Source organism: Thalassophryne amazonica, chromosome 19 (assembly GCF_902500255.1).
Source record: "Thalassophryne amazonica chromosome 19, fThaAma1.1, whole genome shotgun sequence".
Lineage (NCBI taxonomy): Eukaryota > Metazoa > Chordata > Actinopteri > Batrachoidiformes > Batrachoididae > Thalassophryne > Thalassophryne amazonica.
Genome location: NC_047121.1, coordinates 72175719 through 72190078, shown reverse-complemented (window position 1 = coordinate 72190078; position 14360 = coordinate 72175719). Strand labels below are relative to the sequence as shown.

Below are 14360 nucleotides of genomic sequence, written 5' to 3'. Positions count from 1 at the left end.
ACATGAACAGGAAGCGACTGTAACTCCCATTGAAAATAATGGAGACACAGCCTGTGATTGTCACGTTTACATAAAACAAACGCAATAACAACGTCTATAAACCCAGAGAATATATTCATGAGAGTTTTAGGCACAATCTAAAAATAGTTTTATGTTGCGATGTTAATGCTGTTGTCTGTGTGCAGTGGTTAAGGTGCAGCCTGATCAGAGCGTCTCAATGCAGTTCTCAATGTTACTGAGATCTAGCAGCGGGGCGACCTCGCTGAGGTTTTGCGGGATTTGAAACTTGAAAAGGACGGATGCATTTGTACTGAGTTCGGTTATGTGTTCATCGACAAAACCTGCCCCAAGAGGTTAAATACCCGGATGACCAAGAATACAGTCATTCCAGTGGTACCCAAGGATCCTCCGAAGACACCTCGTACCCAAGACATCCAGTTGCCGACTTAGGTCACTGGCAAGCGTGGAACTAACCCTAACCCAGTAGTAGAGAAGCTTGAATCTTCGACTGGACTGGGTTGCTTGACGTGAGGATGTTTCGCTTCAAATCACAGAAGCTTCCTCAGCTAAAATTCTTGCTCTGGTAGTCTAGAATTAGGTAGGCTAGAATTTTAGCTGAGGAAGCTTCTGTGATTTGAAGCGAAACATCCGCACGTCAAGCAACCCAGTCCAGCCGAAGATTCAAGCTTCTCTACTATGGAAACCACCTGGACAACTGAGAGCCAACACAGAAACTAACCCAGTAGTATTTTTTTTTTTTACTTTATTATTGCTACAGGCTTGTTTCATTGCTTATTCGTCTCTTGGCGACATTGGCCACTGCCCTTATAGCTCTGCTGGCAGAGGCATTTACTTTTAACGTGTGCCATTCTAGTCCCACTGTACGACCTCATTTGCCTCCACATGTTCTTCCAACATTCCTCATCCTTGTTGATTTTCGCTTTCCTGCAATTGCGTCAAACGAACCTCATTTATCCTGATTTAAAGCACTTTGAAGCAGCTTTTCTCAGACGAGGGGTGTTTTGCAAGCGATTTGCGAACTTGACTACGCTCTGACGTCATTTCATTGAAACTTAAACGTTTCAGTTCAGGTTTTGGTGTCGTGTCAGGGCGTTTAAATGCTTTGACGGGCCAACTCGCGCATGTGTGTGTGAGAGAGAATAAAGAAAGACATTAATTTATCTTGGCGTAGCAGTTTCTGATGCCGCTCTGAAGCAAAGCCCGTGCAGCGGCGTCCGAGAAACCCCACCGACGAGACAAAACTCGAGGCGTGAACGTGGCAGCCATTTTACATCATCAAGAGTGAATGACTGAAGCCGGATCAGTGCCGGGAGTTTTATAATTTTTCTGTCTTTTAAATATCACATTTATCTTCCTAATTAATCAGCACCGTGCGACTTGGTGAACCAGCGGCAAGGTAGGGCGTTCGCTGCTAGCCGGTCACGTGCTTTGCGGCTTAATCGATGTGTAAAAAGTCGGAGCGGCGCGGCGGTGTTTCAAACAATGTGGAAACTGGTGGTGGATTTTGGGAACGAGTTCTCCAGACCCGGCTTTTTGAAAATGGACTCTTCCTATGTGGCGGCGCGCTAACGAGGCAACTCATCGGACACGCGTGTTTTTACAAAACCTAACCAGTTGTTCAAAGGCATGTTTAAAGATGAGTTGCAGCTAAAAATCAACACGCTCGCTGTCAAGTCGGCGTTACAACAATGGGCTCATTGAAATTCCCTTCGAATTAGCATGCTAGTTTGAGCTAGCTCATTTTGACAGATCGTGGAGTTGACGTCCTCATTGTCATCGGGCGCTAACGCGGGCTAGGTTAGCTGACGGGCTACCACGAGTGTGCGGTTGCTGTTGAGCCCGCATGCCTTCCGCCCCCCTGTGTATACTGGACAATAAAAATGTAAATGCATTCACAGGAGAAAAACAAAACAAAACCGATAAAGGCCTGTCATGTTATTGTCCGTGCAAGCACGGTCGCCGTAACGTTAGCTAGCTAGCTAGGTAGCTTCAACGTGTGCAAGTCGGTCCTTCCCCGCTAAATAAAGCTAACGTTAATATTACGAGGGGGCTATAAGGCTACAGGCCCCAAATTGAGTTCATGCATAGAGTTACTGTCTAATCTCAAAGAAAACACACATCTTTTATATTTATATAAAATCTTGACATATAAGCGTTTGCACGATGTTAAGCTAATATTAGCACAGTCGTTCAGAAGATAGCATCCACGTTTTGCTGACGCTAGCTTTGGTGATCAGTGTGAACACAGCACTTGTGTTCCCGCTGTGCATCAGTCCTTACACACGAGTGATTGTTATAGTGATAATCGTAGTTTCAACGGATCACGGCATACGCTGCCATAAACTATGCTAAAGGTAACTGCTTGTCTGGTCAGTCTCACGGGTGGAACACGTGTAGTGTGCAATGATAAAGTGAGATAACATTTCATTTAAGAGACGTTTGTGCATCCAGAGAGAAAGCTGACATGCAGCTTTAGCCTCTGTGGATCTTGCTTCACTTGCACAGGCTTGGAAGCCTTTGCTTGTATTGCAGTTTGTTTGTGCATTTTTATATTTTCCCTTCACGCAGTTGTCAATTTGTTCTGTCTGTGCAGGTTTCTGAGCTGCTTCCTTTAACCTGAGAACCAAGTGCTAAGTTAGTATAGTGCAAAGTCTCTGTGTGTTAAGAACAACCTGGTTACACACGTTGGCATCCCCTATGCGGTGATGATCTGCACTAAATGATTCTGTATCCAATATTGTGAAAATTCCAACTCTTCCCTTTGCTTTGCTGATAACTCTTGAGACTTTACACTCTCCTGAACAAATCCCAAGTATTGCCCTTGACCCAGGATTAATTTGGCTCATTGCATTTACACAGATTTCTGGAGACATGGCCACAGAACATATTAATGGAAATGGTCCAGAAGACCCAATGGACACCTCTGCTGCAGTTACCCATTCTGAGCACTTCCAGACTTTATTAGAAGCTGGTTTACCACAGAAAGTTGCTGAAAAACTAGATGAAATTTACATAGCAGGTAAGCAATGGTGAATAACCTTGCATATTTAAATATGCAAACATTTGTTTTATTTTGGTTTTGAATTTCTTGCATGCACTGTCATTTATTACCTTTTTGAATGGGGGAATTGGGATGCTGAAGCAACTTTTTGTGGTTTCCTACCAAAATGGGTACTGCAGTGCTACAAAACAGCAAATTAAACATTGCTGTGTAAATGATTCTGGCATATGGATTCCCAATATGGTTGCATGTGCACTGGTGTCTGGGCGAGTTTGTTGTCTTCTCCCTGGGAGTATCTCAGTGAGCCTGTCCAGTCTCTTGATCTTTCAAATTTTGCCTCATCATATGACACTTACGCACAGAGAAGAATGCGTATAAATGTGATGCAATTTTATCTTATTGTTGTTAGTTCTCTCAGAGGTGTCACAGGGTTGAGCAGCACTATCAAATTTTGGGGGTCACTTCATGATCTGTTTGGGCAGTTAAATCTAGAGAAGAACTTGTCTCGTTTTTCGACCAGATGGGACTGTAATGGAAAACAATGGTGGCAGCTGTCTGATGTGTACTTGCCTGGGACAGGTGACGGCCCTTCATGGAAGAGACTGCAGACAGGCTCAATAGAAACTCCCAGCTATAGAGTAGAGACTTGGATATCAAGTTGCATTGTCACATTGTTGTGATTAGTTTTGCAGAAACATGGTGGCTGAAGAATCACGTGCAGCTTGACTGCCTAATGCAGGTCCACTTGATTAGCTCTGTATTGTTCATCCCTAAATGTAGTGTTTCTGTTGGTCCTCTCCCCTTTTTTTTTTTTTTTTTTTTTTAAGTACATGATTTGAAATACATGTTTTGCAACATGTCTCACATAAGCTTTAAGTTGTTCTTTAAGTAATTTTTCTAGATGTATGTGCTCATTGTTGTCGTTTATCTGCTCTCCCTCTACAGGCTTGGTGTCACATAGTGACTTAGATGATCGAGCAATTGAGGCTCTGAAAGAATTCAACGAAGAAGGTGCTCTGCAGGTCCTTTTGCAGTTTAAGGACAGCGACCTCTCACATGTTCAGGTATGCATAGAGGAGTTAGTTTGTTGTATACCTTTTTAACAGTTAATTTCTAGTCATATGTACGCAAGTGTAATCCTTGCAGCATATTGTGGTATCATAGTTTTCAAGTAGGTTGTCATTATATAGTTGTAATGTGATTTCACAGCTGTAGATAATCTCATCCACAGGATAGACTGTGCTGTCATGAGCCACATTCAACTTTTGCGTCAAGCCAAGAATGACAATTTGTTATAATGATTTTTGATTGAAAAAAAATGTGGTGTGTGTGGTCTCCCATAGAACAAAAGTGCCTTCATTTGTGGTGTGATGAAGACATACAGACAGAGAGAGAAACAAGGGACCAAAGTGTCAGACACCAGCAAAGGACCAGATGAAGCCAAAATCAAAGTGAGAACTAATATTTTATTTAATAAATCTGTGCTTTAAACTTTACTAAATAGTTTTTTTGTTTGTTTTTTTTTTTTTTTAGACGAAAATATACTTTAATTCGACGTGGTGGAATTGCTTTAAATATGAACCCTTCAGTGTAGTATTGGTTCATTTAGTCTGTGATTTATGTTTTTTTTTGTTGTTTTTGCTGCTTTCTGATGAGCAGGCCTTGCTGGATAGGACTGGCTACACACTTGATGTCACAACAGGCCAGAGGAAGTATGGGGGTCCACCACCAGAGTCCGCCCACTCTGGGGCACAGCCGACAGTTGGTACAGAGGTAGTTTTACCATTCTGTTCTTGATTCTTGCCCTCATAGCATCATCCAATTGACTATGGCTTTCCATTTAGTGTGGTGAAGATCTATTTTATATTTGTGTTTTTAATGTTGTCATAACCATGGTTACAGTAAGAGTTTAACACAAACACCTTTAATATCTGGAACTCATAATAAATATAAAACTTGCTCTCATGTACTTAATCTTTCCTCTGAAATGCCAGATCTTTGTTGGCAAAATTCCACGAGATCTATTTGAAGATGAGTTGGTTCCGCTGTTTGAGAAAGCAGGCCCTATCTGGGACTTACGTCTGATGATGGATCCCCTCAGTGGCCTGAACAGAGGTTATGCCTTTGTCACTTTCTGCACTAAAGAAGCTGCACAACAAGCTGTCAAATTGGTATGTTAATTCTGCAGCATTTATGAGCACCAAGATCACCTGTTTGAATGAAATGCAACTAGTAGCCTAGATTTTAGCTGAACGAGCAAAGGGTGTTTAAGCAGAGTACATTATCCTCAGAATAATTAAGTGTGCAGTTATTTTAATGTCTATTGGTGAATAATCTGTTTTATAGACTTAAACAGGTGTCATTGTATTATTAACTTTTTTCTGCTTACACCATTTTATACTCTTTTGCAGTGCAATAACAATGAAATTCGACCAGGTAAACACATTGGTGTTTGCATCTCTGTGGCAAATAATAGACTGTTTGTTGGCTCCATCCCTAAGAGCAAAACAAAAGACCAGATTGTTGAAGAATTTGCAAAGGTCACAGGTTAGTTGGCATCGTTCCGTTTCATATTTAGTGTATTGTTTATTTATTCATCTATTTTCGCTAACTCAGATGGTTCTGCCTGTAACACTGTTTAACATTCTCCTGCTTCCCCATTTTCTGTTTATTTCCACAGAGGGTCTAAATGATGTCATATTGTACCACCAGCCAGATGATAAGAAGAAGAATCGAGGCTTTTGCTTCCTTGAATACGAAGACCACAAGACAGCAGCTCAGGCCCGACGACGGCTAATGAGCGGCAAAGTGAAGGTGTGGGGGAATGTGGTGACTGTGGAGTGGGCAGATCCCATCGAGGACCCTGATCCGGAGGTGATGGCGAAGGTAAGGCACTGAGCTGTGCTACGTACCAGTTGCGTTTTTATTGTAAAGTGAATATGCACATTAATAAAAATAACTTGGCAGAAACACCCCAGTCGGTGGTCACTGAATAAATCTTGAAAATTGGTATTGCCGTTTGTAATTTTTTATTTTTTGTAATGTTGGCAGTCCTGCATGGGCATGGATTTGGGTTACGGTGCATCTGGAAAGTATTCACAGCGCTTCATTTTTTCCACATTTTATGTTATAGCCTTTTTCCAAAATGGATGAAATTCATTTTATTCAGTGACGAGATCTCTGGAGTTCTGTTTTTTTTTGGGGGGGGGGGGGGCAAAATAGCGACTCTATTTATTTTTAATCATTGTTTATACAGAAAAGCTAACACTCCCGGTAAGTCTATGATTTTTCTATCATGCTTCAAAATCCGTCTTTGGTAAGTATTTACTTCAAACTGTCTCAATGCAAACTCTAGCCTGCTAAATCTACACTTTATGGTTTCTTCTGTTACATGGGCATGAAATAACCAATTGGAGGAAAATATAATAAACATTTAACATGCAGTAAAAGCAAAATATTGATGTAAAAACATTTGTGCGTTGTTTTGTGCAACATGTAAGTTGTATCCCAGAAATGCTAACGTCATCAATGGACGGAAAGATGTGTTGTTGTGTGTCCCATTTATTTATTTGTCTTTGTTATTTCAAAGACAATAACTTTAACATTGTCCTGAGACTGGGCATCACATAAAAAAAATACATACAATTAAAAATCAAAAACAAAGGTGTAGGCTTATGCTTTATTTAATAAAGTCAATAACCGGCCCCCATCTTCTATCGAAGACGGAGCCTTTAAGTGAAGTTGAGCTGTCAGCCAACCCATCATATACATGTTTGACTTTTTTTTTTTTTCTTGAGTCCATTGTTCAACTGTGGGAGATTCCGGTTTCAACCAATAAATTGCGATCATTTTCTTGCGGTCATCAAAAGAAGGTGAAGCAGAAATTGTTGATCCTGAGAAAAGTTGTCTGGAAAAACATCCAATAAGAAAGTAATAGGGTCCAGAGAGATGCTCACTTTCATTAGATTCTCCACATTGTTTTTAATATTTTTCCAGTAGTTCTGTATGTTGGGACAGTCCCAGAAGATGTGTGTTTGGTCACCCACAAATCCACAATTTCTCCAGCATTTGTCATTGACATTTACTTTGAAGTGGAAGGACTTCAATGGTGTTCTGAAAAATCTAATTTTCATCTTCCAATCAAACTCCTTCCATCTTTGACTGCCCACTCCCCTATGGCAACCAGAGCAAATATCCCTCCAAACAGCATCCTCTAAAATGACATTTAGCTCCATTTCCTATTGCTGTTTTATGTGTTGCGTGTTGTCTGCCATATCAATCAACAGTTTTTGGTACATTAATATTTGTTTTTTTCATTACCCCTGCATTTTCATCCAAATTGATAACATGTTTTTCTGTTTGTAGATTCTCTTCTAATATGTCCCCAGTCTGTATGTTTTGTGATGTAACTGTTTCCCCATTCATATGAGAGAATAACAATCACATTTAAACCCAAATGTGATATTGGTAACTTAATGAACAAAAGTTGCAGCTTGTGTCAAATTTTATTTTTGTTCATGTTAAGACATTATCAGTTGTAAAAGCACAAATTGCTGAAGACAAATGTAGAGAGAGAACAGTAACAGTCTAATGTGATTTATAAAATGGTAATAACACATTCTAATCCATATAACACCGTGGGGAAAATACTTATGACTAAAATGAGTGACAAAATGGGACTGAGAAATAGCTCTCATTTAGCTTAATTGCATCAGATTGTACCAAATTGCATGTAGTATTTCCCTAAGAACCCCCCACCCCGACTAGCTGCAGCACCCCCAATGTGAAAAAAGCCCCCCCCCCCCCCCCCCGGGCCAATGTCATCACTGTTTACGCCTTGTCTGTAGACCTCCAAGACAGGATTGTCTCAGGGTACAGAAACATTTCTGCTGCTTTGGAGGTCCCAATGAGCACAGTGGCCTCCATCATTAGTAAATGGAAAAAGTTTAGATCCACCAGGACTCTTCCTAAAACTGGCCACCAGTCTAAACTGAGCAGTCGGGGGAGAAGGGCCTTAGTCATTGAGGTGACCAAGAACCCAATGGTCACTCTGTCAGAGCTCCAGCATTCCTTTGTGGAGAGAGAACCTTCCAGAAGGACAATCATCTCTGCAGCAACCCATTAATCAGACCTGTACGGTAGACTGCCCAGAAGGAAGCTACTCTTTAGTAAAAGGCACATGGCAGCCTGCCTGGAGTTTGCCAAAAGGCACCTGAAGGACTGACCATGAGAAACAAAATGCTCTGGTCTGATGTGCCAAAAGATTGAACTCTTTAGCATGAATGCTGGACACCATCCCTACAGTGAAGCCTGGTGGCGGCAGCATCATGCTATGGGGATGTTTTTCAGTGCCAGGAACTGGGAGATGAGTCAGGATTGAGGGGAAAGATGAATTCAGCAATGTACAGACATCCTGGCAGGACAATGACCCTTGACCTCAGACTGAGGTGACGATTCATCTTCCAGCAGGACAGTGACCCTAAGCACACAGACAAGATATCAAAGGACTGGCTTCAGGACAACTCTGTGAATGTCCTTGAGTGACCCTGCCAGAGCCCAGACCTGAATCTGATTTGAACATGAGATGTCAAAATGGCTGTGCACCGACACTCCCCATCCAAGCTAATGGAGCTTGAGTGGTGCTGCAGACGAATGGACAAAACTGCCTAAGATAGGTACACCAAGCTTGTGGTATCATATTCAAGAAGACCTGAGGCTGTAATTGCTGCCAAAGGTGCATCAACAAAGTATTGAGTAAAGGGTGTGAATACCAGTGGTGGGCACAGCTAACCAAAAAGTTAGCTTTGATATCCTCTAACTGAAAAGTTAACTTTTAAACTGCTAAACCGCAAAAAAAATTAGTGGAAGCTACAGTTGACCACCAACTTTTAGTATTGACTCTGGTACACTGTCAACTACAGACAAGCCAGTTTTGAGTTTAAGCACCACTGACACTTCTGAGTCAAATAAAAGGCAATCACAATGAGCGCGTTTGTCTTTGGCACCCTGCCCACTGCTGTGAGGGTCATTTTCAACATGGAACAGTACCGACGTGTAGCAGGAGACAGCAAAAGAAAGGCAGTTTTCACTTATGGTTTTGATTCATAAACAAAACTAATTCCAGACAGTTCATTGACATTGTCAACTCTGTTTTTGCAAAGTGAAAATATCGCACGTATGTTTTAGTTTTAAAGTAATGTGCTAATTCGGAAGGTTTGAGCTTTAACACAGAGATGCCAAAAGGCATTATGTAAAAATGAGACTCCTCACATCACTGGTTGGTTGGCTTATTTATTTGTAAAAAACAACACACAAGTTACTGTAACGTGTGTGTTGGTTTTTACAAAGGTGTATTTGCAAATATGTCCTCCTTTTCATTAAAAAAGGCATTTGGAAAACTGAAATTCTGTTCAAGTGTGATTCAGCCCAACAAATGGCAACCGTGTTGGTTGGTATTATTCACACTGCCATCCAGTAGATGCATTTTCTTATTTTGCCATTTGTTGCACTGAATCACACTTGAACAGAATTTTCAGTTTTTCAATTTTTTTTTTCTCAAATGAAAAAATGACATTTACAAATTACACATTTATTTGTAAAAACCAACACGTTATAGTACACTTGTGTGTTTTTTACAAATAAATAAACCAACTAACCAGTGATGAGGAGTCTTATTTTCCCATAATGCCTTATGGCATCTGTTTCTGTTAATACTCAAACCTTCAGAATTAGCGCATTACTTTAAAACTAAAAGATAGGCATGATAGTTTCACTTTGTAAAAACGATAGAGGTGACATTAATTTCAATAAACTGTCTGGAATTAATTTGGTTTATAAGTCAAAACGGCTTTACCTTTTAGATGTCTTCTGCTACAGTCTGGGGCACTGTATGTTAAATGTAATGACTTTTTTTTTTTTCCCCCCCCTACCAGTCTGGCAGCCCGAACCCTTCTGCTGGTTGAGCTCAGCTCCTCATAGCTGTCTGCTGCAAAACACATAAGACAGTAACCAATATGTATGATTTTAGAGTTTCTAAAAGTTTTTGACTGTTTGGCTTTACTCACTATGCCAGCAAAGAAATGTTATCGGGCTAAAAATGAGTGGAACTAAGTTTAGTAGAAGCTAATTGGTGCGCTAATGGTTTTCGAAGTTAGCTGAAAAGCTCATCTAACAAAGTTAGCTTTGCTAATTAGCGGTTATCAAATTAGATGAACTGTGCCCACCACTGGTGAATACTTGTGTATATGTGATTTATTAGTGTGTGTGTGTGTGTATAAATAAATTTTACAAATTAAAAAAAACGTCATTATGGGGTGTTGCAAGTAGAATTTTGAGGGGAAAAATTAATTTACTCCATTTTGGATTAAGGCTGTAATGTAACATGTAATATGGAAAAGGTGAAGCGCTGTGAATACTTTCCAGATGCACTGTACCTATTTATTCTCAAAGTGTTAAGAAAACTGCAAGCTTTGTTTCCATTTCCAGGTCAAGGTGCTATTTGTGAGGAACTTGGCAAGCACCGTTACAGAAGAGATACTTGAAAAGACCTTCAGTCAGTTTGGCAAGTTGGAACGAGTGAAGAAATTGAAAGACTATGCTTTTATCCACTTTGAGGAAAGAGAGAGTGCTGTGAAGGTACAGAAAAGTCTTGACACTGTCCAAAGAATATTTGCTCTTTAGTTATTGCAAGAGCTCATTATAAAATGTTATTTTGATCAATTTCACAGGCTTTGACTGATCTAAATGGAAAAGACCTTGAAGGAGAGCAAATTGAAATAGTCTTTGCCAAGCCCCCTGACCAGAAGCGCAAAGAGCGCAAAGCCCTAAGACAAGCCGCTAAAACACACATGTACGAGGAGAGAAATCTTAAGTTAGCAAAACGGTCAAAACATTTAATTTATCTTTTCCGTGTGAACATGATTGTTGACAAATCCCTTCTCTCTTAGGTTTGATGAATACTACTACTATGGGCCTCCTCATGTGCCTCCACCTACAAGAGGTCGAGGGCGAGGAGGACGGGGTGGTTATTCCTATGCTCCTGATTACTATGGATATGAAGACTATTATGATTACTATGGATATGAGTATCATAACTACCGGGGAGGTTATGAGGACCCGTACTACGGCTATGATGACTTTCAGGGGTCTGGAAGGGGACGAGGGGCGAGGGGAGGAGTCCGCAACAGTGCTAATCAGACCAGAGGTCGCGGTACCATCACACCAAGAGGTCGAGTCGGGTATTCCCAACGAGCAGGCCCTGTGGTGAGCAGAGGTAAATAAAATGAGACCACTACAATTGTCCGTTGATAGGGCTGGGTATTGATACGTGACATACTGCAAATTTAAACATTTAAATAAAAAAAATAGGAGTGTATACCTCTTCCATCATCTTCGTAAATATTGAGCACTCTGTCATGTGTCCGGGATTATATGATTAGCATATGCCTGAAGTTGGGGTTTTTCATCAGACCAAAGTTTGCAAACAGCACTTGCATTACTCCCAGTTTTGGTTGTAAAACCAAAGTGGGCTACACTCCTGCTTTAAAAATGACAATGCACCACCTATGTTTTGTGCCATTCTCTTGAAATCCTGCTGGAAGTCACAGGTGCTGAGTAAGGGTCGGCAGCCAGCCTACCAGCCCTACAGTGACATCTACAGGTGTGGAAGTTGTAGTGATTACATGGATTTAAGGACACTTTATATTTAAGGTGGTGTGGAAAAGTAAATTGTCTAGAGAGAAAAATACAATACTTGGCTATATTGAGTTTATGTTTCACAGACCTGTAGCAGTGTAATAACATGCCATTTTGAAGTGGGGAAAACCAAATTGTGCACAGTGTACTGATGGGGCTGGCCTGCTTCATTTCAGATCATTACTGATCTCTTGGGCCTTTTTAGATGCAGTCAGTATCATGACAAAAACTGCTGCTTGGCTCAGTACTGGTGCTGTCTTATTTTTCTTTAATTAGGTCAGATGTAAGGGGTCATTTACCATGTTCACAGGACTTGCATATTTGGCAGGGCTATGCAAAGTAAAAGGATCTGGTGTCAAAGGTTCACCTGCTTGCTGTTATAGTAATCTCTCACAGGACTTTTGTAAATTTTTAAATTATTCTTGAGGTAATTAGGTGATCGCTTTGACAGCAGAAATTTGCCACAGCAGATATTATGGCAACTCTACCTCAAATCTAAATACCTGTGGGAATTCAGTAAATCTTGTGTGTGTGTGGGGGGGGGATCATCCTCTAAATTCTGCACTAATTGTCTTCTCATTGGTCCAGCAGGGAAACGAGGCCGAGGGCGGTCCTGACCTGCCAGAGTGGGTACTGACTTGATGTGTGGGGTTACACCATAAGCTGCAATGGATGTTGACACAGAGTGTGACGTAAAGGTCTAATGATATTCCAGCCTTACAGAAGAAGCATCTCCCCTTCCGTGTGCTTGGTTATTTTTTTTTTTTTACCCCCCAACTGCCACCTTTATAAAGAAGATAAGATTCTTAATACCTGCCTCCCACTTGTGTCTGCCCTGAGCCCCTTGTCTCCAGACCAGCTACCATGTATTGCCCTAACAATCCACCTCTTCCCTGTCCCTAAATATGCCATTTAAAAAAAAAAGTAATTATTAAAGGAATTTGCACTTTTTAAGTTTCTTAGGTTTGAAGTGGCTCGAAAGAGCTTGATGCTATTGTATATTTTTGTGCTAATTGCAATTTTTATTGTTGGAATATCCATGTTAATCATTTGATCTGGATGTTTGAAAGAGAACTTTTGCAGGTTTTTAGGGTGTACCCACCTGGTATGAATAAGTCAGGCATTCCAGGAAAGTGGTTCTTTTAAGAACTTGTCTTTAAAGGGTTGGTTGACTACCTCAGTACAGAGGACTAAACTACCCGGCCTGTACTGTAAATAGGGAAACTATATTGATGAAAGCAGGGCTTGTTTGCTTACAAGATATGCACAAGAGCTGCAGTGCAAAAACGATGTACTTAATGTAATATAGTCATTTTAGCTGGAGCACTGACACTGCAAACAGTCAAACTGGGCATGCAAAATGATCTCATATGATGAGTCTGAACAAGCCCTGCTTTTATCCTATTTTGAACTGAATTAGCTGCCTTGCTTCTTCAGAGTATGTAGTTACAGGTTGTATAGTTCTTTTTTTTTTCTTTTTTTTTTGGGATAAAATGTTACTTTTGTAAAGGCTTCAACATCAGGCATCTAACTGCCTTTGATTAAAAAAAAAAAATTAAAACCTTAAAAAAATGCCCTGCAGTGTCCCTTTTTTTTGCCACTGTAATATTCCAGTGCATCTGGTTTTATATTGATGAGGATATGTTGTCAGAATGATATAGATGTACTTAATCAGTCGTAATCATGCAGTCTCGCTTGATCCCGGCTCCAGAGACGGTTAACGTGTAGGAGGTGTTTTGCCTGTATCTTGATGGTTGACTGAATTGCCATATTTTCCCAGCCAGTGAACACGTGTGCCTAACGTGAGCTGCTCTGGTTTGGCGAGGGATCAGCTGTACAGTGGTAAAGGGATACTGCAGTGAATGATTTCTATTTCCACGTATAGCAACAAGGAAACTGCTATTCAATCCCAGTTTTCTATACAGTTAACTCCCTCGATAACTCATTAACAACCACCTTTTGGAAAAAAAAATGCTAGCAGTTTTAAACTATTGTTGGTGGCCAACGTTTTTTGCATTCCTGCAAATAAATTGTTTTATACTGTAAAATGGAGGTGAGTGTAACTTATTTTTGTAATAAAGTTTTTGATTTTTATCTGTGTCTTACTCTTTGGTTGAAATATTCCAGGATTGAGGAATTGTTCTAAAATATTTTTTTGGTCCCAATTGTCAGTTTGATACTGCAGGTGGTGAACAGTTGGTGAATGAGCTTTGGTGATGCAGCCGTCTTCAGTCAACTTTGCACTTTACCTTCAAATAGTGTTAAGATGCTTTTGATTGCTCTTGACCTGCACTGAATTGACACACTTATTACTTCCCATGTTGCTACACCCTTCTCATTTCTCTGAGATTGAATTTCACGGAGTTCTGGGGTTTAGGATTTTAAAATCAGCGCCTCTATTTGGTCGTTGTTAACCACATCTGATAGTCTCAAGTTAATTGCTGACAACAGTTACACTTTGGTACTGAAATGCTTGACCAAACTGCATCTCAATAATAAAGCAAGTGGCTACCAAAAATGAAAACAATCCACTGAATTACGTCTTAATCTGCCTGAAAAAAGAATCAACCCTTTCTAATCCGTGTCAACAAAAACTGAATCTGTTTGCCGCTGTTGGAGGAACAGTGCACACCAGGATCACAGA

At 40.5% G+C, this 14360-nt stretch overlaps 1 protein-coding gene across 3 annotated transcripts; it reads left to right on the top strand.

The window, feature by feature from the left end:
• Nucleotides 1-1262: 1262 nt before the first annotated feature.
• LOC117500759 (heterogeneous nuclear ribonucleoprotein Q-like) lies at nt 1263-13810 on the top strand. Of its 3 annotated transcripts, none has more exons than XM_034159531.1 (12): nt 1263-1417; nt 2881-3040; nt 3968-4086; nt 4366-4473; nt 4682-4795; nt 5017-5193; nt 5434-5569; nt 5703-5908; nt 10508-10657; nt 10750-10871; nt 10969-11294; nt 12308-13810. In XM_034159531.1, exons 2-12 carry the CDS (start codon nt 2893-2895, stop codon nt 12331-12333), a joined length of 1632 nt encoding a protein of 543 aa, XP_034015422.1. In that variant the 5' UTR covers nt 1263-1417; nt 2881-2892; the 3' UTR covers nt 12334-13810. The 3 variants fall into 3 exon arrangements, with proteins under 3 accessions (XP_034015422.1, XP_034015421.1, XP_034015424.1); XM_034159530.1 differs by having other exon boundaries at nt 12305-13810; XM_034159533.1 differs by lacking the exon at nt 2881-3040 and having other exon boundaries at nt 1278-1417; nt 12305-13810.
• Nucleotides 13811-14360: the final 550 nt, after the last annotated feature.